Source organism: Cryptomeria japonica, chromosome 8 (genome assembly GCF_030272615.1).
Source record: "Cryptomeria japonica chromosome 8, Sugi_1.0, whole genome shotgun sequence".
NCBI classification, from domain to species: Eukaryota; Viridiplantae; Streptophyta; class Pinopsida; order Cupressales; family Cupressaceae; genus Cryptomeria; species Cryptomeria japonica.
The window spans coordinates 583,953,302-583,960,824 of record NC_081412.1 but is presented as its reverse complement, the minus strand read 5'-3'; the positions used below and the strand labels follow the sequence as shown (position 1 = coordinate 583,960,824).

Sequence of the window (7,523 nt, the reverse complement as noted above, 5' to 3'; positions counted from 1 at the left end):
GTACCTATTTGCACCTAAATCTTTCATCTCAAGTTGTCTTGACAATTTAGACTTCAAGTCATAAATCAAATATTCATTCACAAACAGTAACATATCATCCACATATAATATAATAATGAGAATAAAACCATTATCATTTTCGAAGTAACTACAATGATCGAATTTAGACCTCTAAAATTCAAAACTCAACACATAGATATCAAACTTACAGTGTTACTACATTCTAGGAGACTATTACAATCCATACAAAGAATTTTTAAACTTGCAAACTATATTTTCTTTAGCTTTTACCATGAAATTCTCTAGCTATGACATATAAATCTCTTCATCCAAATCGCCATAAAGGAATGTTGTCTTCACATCCATTTGTCTGATTTCCCAATCATGAGCTATAACAAGTGATAACAAGAACTTAATGGATGTCAACTTTACAAAGCGAGAGACGGTATTACCATAGTCTATTCCCTCATCCTAGGAATACCCCTTCGCGACCAACCATGTTTTATGCTTCTCAATGCTTCCATCAAGACTCATCTTTTTTTGAGCACCCATTTGCATCCCATGGGCTTATATCCTTTAGGAAAAAGGTACTACTAGTGCAGTCATGACAGGAGGGTCCTCAAAGGGAACAGTCTGGACCATGCAACAAGAGTTAATACAATAGAAGCAACACAATGTGATGGAGGCGATGCAGAATAAACTTAATTATATCATGAAAATCAATTACAATCTATCGGCAACATGCAGGCTCACAAGATTTGGCACACAAGCCTGGTTACATACAAGCCCAAATACAATATCAAGGCTCAAGCAAGAATGTGAGACAACTTTGGATCTCCTAACCTTATGATTATTCTTCTACATGCCTTGAACTGATTTACATATACAAAATTAAATTGATTTATATGATCAAGAATGATCTGCATCGGCCCAAGATGAAACAAATGCCAATGAACAGGATGTAATGTGTAAAACAACAAGGTCGGCATTTGCCAAAGATATCCTTCCAAAAAATCCATAGAATGAAGTGCGGACCTAGGGGAAGGTTGGCCACATGCCAGGGAATGTTGGAAACAACGAACTGAAGCTCCACAAGCTACAGAAATGATCTGCAAGATTCGCCAACAACAAATAGGTCCAAACGGTTCCAGTGTTCCAAGCCATAAAACTGTCTCAAATTCTAGAAGTGATAACTTGCCGGAAAAAGATCCAAATGTCTTGTGGACTTATGATAAGGTAGATGAACATGTCCATGAACAAAATCCAACTCTGTAAGATCCTATGAGAAAATGCAAAGAAACACAGAAAGAAATGTTGAAACTGCAAAACAGGAAACAATTTGAGAAGAAAATGTTTTTGGTTGATGCAAGATTGTCATGAACCAAGGATGCTCTTGCATCAAGATCCCAAGTATTATTCTTCTTCAAAGAGGTCATCCCATCGTCCATGGCTTCCATCTAGGAATCTACATCACTCATATCCATAACTTCTCTACAATCCTAGGCTCATTAGTGTTAGCAATCAAGGTAAAAATACAATTGGAATCTAACAATGAATAACCAAACCTATCTAGTTGCCGCCTGATTCTCATAGATCTCCTCCAAAGTTGAGGTTGACATTCTTCATCTTCTTTTAAACTTTTAGAGCTACTAGAGTTCTCCTCATGTCATGAGATCCATTAGGATCTCGTAATTATTTCTCAAGGGTAGAAGGAATATAAACTACCTCCTTATTATGTTTCTCCTCTTTCTTTGGTTGTAGCTCAATAGTAGAAGATTTCATCTCTCTCAAAATAACACTTCTATTTTAGAGAACCTTCTTTGTCACTGGGACCCAAAGCTTGTACCCTTTTACACCGACACTATAGCCGATAAAGATACACTTCACTAACTCATTCTCCAACTTAGATCTTTTATCACTCAGAACATGAGCATAAACTTCACAACCAAATACTCTAAGATGTCTCATAAAAGGATTCTTTGTTGACCACACCTCCATAGGTGTCTTATCAACAAGTGTTGATGTAGGAGATCTATTTACTAGATAACTAGCAGTGGCTATAGCCTCAACCCAAAAATTTCGTTCGAGGCTAACACCACTAAGCATACTCCTAGCCCTCTCCATCAATGTCATGTTCATCCTGTCCACAACTCCATGCCTTTCAATCCCATGGTCCTTATAGAACCTATCAAAATCTACCAAGCAAAACTCACCACCATTGTTCGTCCTCAAACACTTAATCTTTCTACTAGTCTGATTTTCAATAAGACCCTTAAAACTCCTTAAACTGACTAAAGACTTTAGATTTACTTCTGACAAAATAAACAAATGTCCTTCTACTCTAGTAATCAATGAATGCTACGAAACACATAGATTTTGAAATCAAAGGAACATTAATAGGACCAAAAACATCAGAATATATCAAGTCCAACAACCCAGAAGATTTGTGAGAAAGTTAGAGTAAAACTTAACACGATTCCATTTGGTAATATTTATGAATTTGAGTTATGAAGAGATAATCGTCAATTATAATGCTTCAAGATGGTAACATTTAGAATCTAAATTCAAAATCTCTGAGTTGGTGTGAAGGTATATCTTCCAGCGTCATCAATCTATGGGTATCTTTTTGTTAGAAATGAATTATAGACAAATCTCATGTTGCAGTTCTTTTCAAGATATGGTTTTCTTATTGAAATATATACTTTTAAGATGAAATTTGGATCTGATTTTCAAGCAACTCCTTTATCTAAGATTTTCCCAAGAAAGGGAATTTCTATTAATTGCTATTCAAATTTAAGGTTTGTTCTTATTAAAGTTTAATAGAAAAGAAGAGGGCCTTATGTCCCTCATTTACATATTAAAAAAACGGATTAATGCCAAGCGATTCAAACATCTAACTTCTAAAATACCATTATTTTCTACCATACAAGGCAACCATAATTTGTAGTCGGGTTTAAACCAATTATTGATATTCAAAATTAGGTACTGAACTCTGATTTTCAATGTACTTCGTGTACTCTGGTCTAGGTGTTTTCTTTCTCATACATCACTTATATCAATTATTAGAAATAAGAGAATAACAATATGATGGAGTTCACAAATTTATAATCGAACAACAGCTTTAGGAGCTTCTATGCAGTTATCCAGAAATATGAGCACCTAATCACAAGCATGTACAAGAAACATAGTGAAACTTATCAAGATACACATAGATGCCATAATAAGATTCTTTAGGGGAAGAACACCAATAGATAACATAGTTTCAATAACTGTCACCTTATTGTCATGTTGACCCCCCAATATCCGTCATAGTGAAAACACCATTAATAAATATGTTTTGTACCAATACCCGATCATTTTTTGTAATTAATTGACCCATTTGTGCACAACTATTGGAACATTTGTCCCATTTGTGCAGCACTATTGGAACATTTGTGCAGCACTATTGGGACATTTGTCAACAAGTACTAGCAATTTTGAGTTGACAGTTACTGGAACATCTTTAGTTAGGTATCAGGCGACACTTTAAAATGTGTACTTTTTGACCTTTGTGCGCATAACTGATTCCACCGCGTGCATCATTGCTACCAGAGGCCAGAACAATAGCTATAAGCAGTTAAGTCGCATACGAAGACAACTAAAAAAAAAATTCAAAATCCGATGTACCGTTTAGGATCTGTGGGTGCACGAAGTTAGCTATGACGGCTACTGGTGCTCTTCCCCTATATATTCCTCATGTCCATACTAATTCAAAACTATGTTCATACCAAACTGCTATAGGTCCTGTACATGAAGATCAAAGGTGGAGGATGATTTGTTCCTCTCACCTCATGAATTGTTGCCAAGTGAAACCATGAGATGATTGGAGAGGGAGATGGTTCTTTGGAAGATACCTTGATTAGATATAGTGAAACCAATCATACCAAAATTCTCAATTAATATCCTCTCCCTTAGCATATACCACGTGAAGTGTATTATACCGAGAAACAGGCATAAGAGTCTTCCATAAAAAGAGATAATAAAAAGTGAATCAATTCACCTCCCTAGAAAAGCTATGACAAGTTATTTTTGTACATGGGTCATTTTCAGCTCCAGCCAAATCTGTCTGTTGTTAGACCAACTCTCTTTAGTGACAGATTCATCCATACCCGAAATAGTAAAACTGTTCACATATAAAAAAAAAAATACCTTCCATCATGTGTGATCCACACCTATTCTTTCACAGTTCTGATCTGCCTGTGTTCTAAAACTATTCACATATAAACATAACCTTCCATCATGTGTTATTCACACCTATTCTTTCCCAGTTCTGATTCAACTGTGTTTCTAAAACTAATTCACCTGGTAATTGATGAATTCAATCAGCTAAAACTAAATATTTATGTATCAAATTGCATACCGAAAACCCATTACTCTTTAGAAAATTCCATATGCAAATAAGCTATTTGCTATGAGCATTTCAGGAAATTGTGTGGTGCACCTGCCTATACTTCAACAATAAAAAATTGAATGTATATGAATTGTAGGACTGAAAGGGATAATGGAAGCATTTGTAAGTTGCAGTACTCCAAATAAAAAAACATGATGATTATCTTTATTCGACAAAATGGATTGAACAAATGAATAAAAAAGCTCAAGTAAGGGGAGGTAGAATGCATTAGATAATCTTATGGCTTGATAAGAATGAATGGCACAAGTTCTATGCTAGAAAGAAAAAAAAAACTAGTGGAAGAATCCCATTAGATGCAATAAATCTTGTGCACATTCTTGTGCATTTCTCTTGAATTCAATGAACTCCATTAGAAGCTAATGTTCTTTAATTTCACTTACATGGCAAAAAGTTGGTTGAAGCTACAATTGTGTTGAAGCCAATTATTGCTTGTGCCAATATCATGCTGAGAAATACTATGCCCAATCATGGACCAGAGCAACAAGACTAATCATACATTAATCAAGACTCATTTTTTATTACTGAAGCTACTTGGGAATGAAAGAGAGCTGCTCCTAGCCTAGTGAGCTGAGCTTATTCTCCATCTATGAATCAGGGCTGGTGGAGAGCCCTTCCTGCCACAATAGCTAATTCTATAACATCATACACAAGCGAAGTAACCTGTTCCATATCACAATTGCTTCCTGCAAAGGAAGGTGCTCCAGATGCCCTCACCGAGTCTATACAGTTTAATAAGGCCTGATTGCAACTCAGGCTTAGATAATCCCCTGAATGCCACAAAATTTCAGATTTTTGTCACTAAGAAAATGTGAACTTCAACATCAATATCATTCATAAACTAACAAGAACTGGGAAATGATGTCAGGAAATTTGTGCATTGAATTTTTTTATCAACATTTTAAATCACAGTTCAGTTCAATCATCCATCATTATCATGAAATTTACCTATTATAAGATCATCATTGTTTTCCACTTATGTTTCACCCTACATATACAAAATGGTATGTGATGGTAAACAATTAACAGCTTTTTCATAGATTCTTACATTTGAATTCATGGACTGTGAGAAATGTGTTCACTAACACAAGATAAAGTCAAAAGGGCAAGTCATATTTTATAATATTAAGAATGTTTTTGGATTCAACTGTTTTCTTCTTTGACGTTTATATCCAAGAAGAAAATATACACAGTGAATCCAGAAACATTTTTAATAGTATACAATATGATTGCACAACAAATAGACACATTTACTTTATTGAAGTATGTGAAGAAAACCCACATAAAGAACAATGTGCAGGCTGTTTACTTTCAATCTTAATATTCAAGCTTTGAATATTTTGCACTTCTTACCATTTTGTACTTGAACACATGAATCATGAGTTTTGCAGCAGGCATCCAGGGCATCACAGGGGCTTTCTCCAGGGCATCCACTGTAGGCCAGTCCACAGTACTTTCCATATCTCAGCAATGGAGCAACTGCAACACAAAATAATATCCCTTCAACCTAATCCATTCAAACCATAAAAACCTATAAAACCTAGATTTGGGAAAGAAGCTCTATACCTGTGCAAAAACTGGATTCACACTGACTGCTGCATCCACCTGCCTGCACCATTGATTAAAACTAATCCCATTTTAGTCATTCCATGATCTAATGCCACAAACAAATAATTTTATGTACCATTGATTAAAACTAGTCCCATTTAAGCCATACCATGATGTATTCTAATGTTATATATTACCAGCATAGAGAAAATTCAAAACACAAAAGTATAATCTTACCAGAGAGGTAGTTATATTCACAGGTCCTATATTCAGAGCTTGGGCTCCTGGTATTCTGCCATTAAATGACAAGCTTACAGCAACAATGGTGGTGATGCTGAGGATAATGAGGCTATCAAATCTCTGATTTTCAGTCATTTTCTCTCTCTGGCTTGTAAATATCAAGTACCTCTGTAATTGGTTTTTAAGCCAAGCATCCCTATTGTATATACAATGTATATTACGAAGGAGGTGATATTCTGTAAACTGACAACAAAGCAAAGAAACGACATGGTTACCGTATCAAGCTGGCCCGTGAGTCCTTTTGTTTTTGAGTGAATATTTTATTGTTAGCAACCCAACGCTTTGAGGGATACAGACGATATTGTTGCAGATTACTTTTTGACCAAATGCACGGATTTTGTAACTAGTGCTTTGTCGCAAAGCAGTTTTAGCTTTCTTTATATTTCTACCACTGTTCTTGTTCAATCTGTCACAAATATTATTATAGTAATGTTGGTAAGATCTTTAGGTATACCTGCAAAGAAGGTTATCAATTTGGTGGCTGTCACTGTAATTTTTTAGTGTTATTTTATTTGTTAAAGTCATGTAATTTCTAGAGTCTATGATGATAGATTTGATGTATTTCTGAATTTAATTGTGTAAGATTTTGTGTCAAAAGGTGTTCATGATTAAGTCATGGTGAAGGCATAATATCAGTTTGATTCCTCAATACAAAAAAATAAATAAAAGTGTGTAGGATTTCTTTCATCATTAGATCATGCTTTAGTTTTCTATAATTTATGTAGTCTCTGGGAAGATTGTTGCTAGAATTAATTGTATGATTTCTTGTTGCTAGTGGGCCAGTGTCTCTTGTGGGGATTCACGACATGGTTTAACAGTCTCATGTGGATGCCGCAAGTGACGTTGGGAGGGGGGTTGTTGGCAATGGACCAGTGTCCCTCGCAAGGATTTGCGACATGGTTTAACAGTGTCTTGTGGATTCTATAAGTCTAGTGATTGTATCGGACATTGACAGGTCCATCTTACAACCCTAACTTGTAACATTATTAATAATAGAAAATTGAGGTATTGTAGATTTAGCATAATAAAAGTTCATGTGATCTTCAAGAAAGAACCTGATTTTAGAAGACATATATAACAATAAATTAATTTCTTAAAAAAGTTAAAAGTAAGTTGAGGAAAAAGCAGAATAAATTGTTTTCTCCATTGTGCACGCATTACATGTTTTTGTACTCTGATAGAGGGATTGCGACAGCCAACAATTGTTTTCTGCATGCTATCGTACAGA

The 7,523-nt window shown here is 35.1% G+C and overlaps 1 protein-coding gene across 1 annotated transcript; it reads right to left on the bottom strand.

Moving 5' to 3' along the window:
* Positions 1-4,744: 4,744 nt before the first annotated feature.
* Positions 4,745-6,543, bottom strand: LOC131054673 (phospholipase A2-alpha). The gene is made up of 4 exons (XM_057989228.2): positions 6,233-6,543; positions 6,014-6,056; positions 5,801-5,926; positions 4,745-5,217 (listed from the first exon to the last, which is right to left on the bottom strand). The coding sequence occupies exons 1-4, from the start codon at positions 6,368-6,370 to the stop codon at positions 5,042-5,044; spliced, it is 483 nt and encodes a 160-aa protein (XP_057845211.1). The 5' UTR covers positions 6,371-6,543; the 3' UTR covers positions 4,745-5,041.
* Positions 6,544-7,523: the final 980 nt, after the last annotated feature.

Bases quoted from the DNA above. Each gene is read 5' to 3' on its own strand.
- LOC131054673 (XM_057989228.2), bottom strand. From the start codon at position 6,370: ATGACTGAAAATCAGAGATTTGATAGCCTCATTATCCTCAGCATCACC. The intron at 6,057-6,232 runs GTAAGATTATAC...TCAATGGTGCAG, and splicing joins TGAATATAACTACCTCTCTG to GCAGGTGGATGCAGCAGTCA. The intron at 5,927-6,013 runs GTATAGAGCTTC...TTTGTGTTGCAG, and splicing joins TGAATCCAGTTTTTGCACAG to TTGCTCCATTGCTGAGATAT.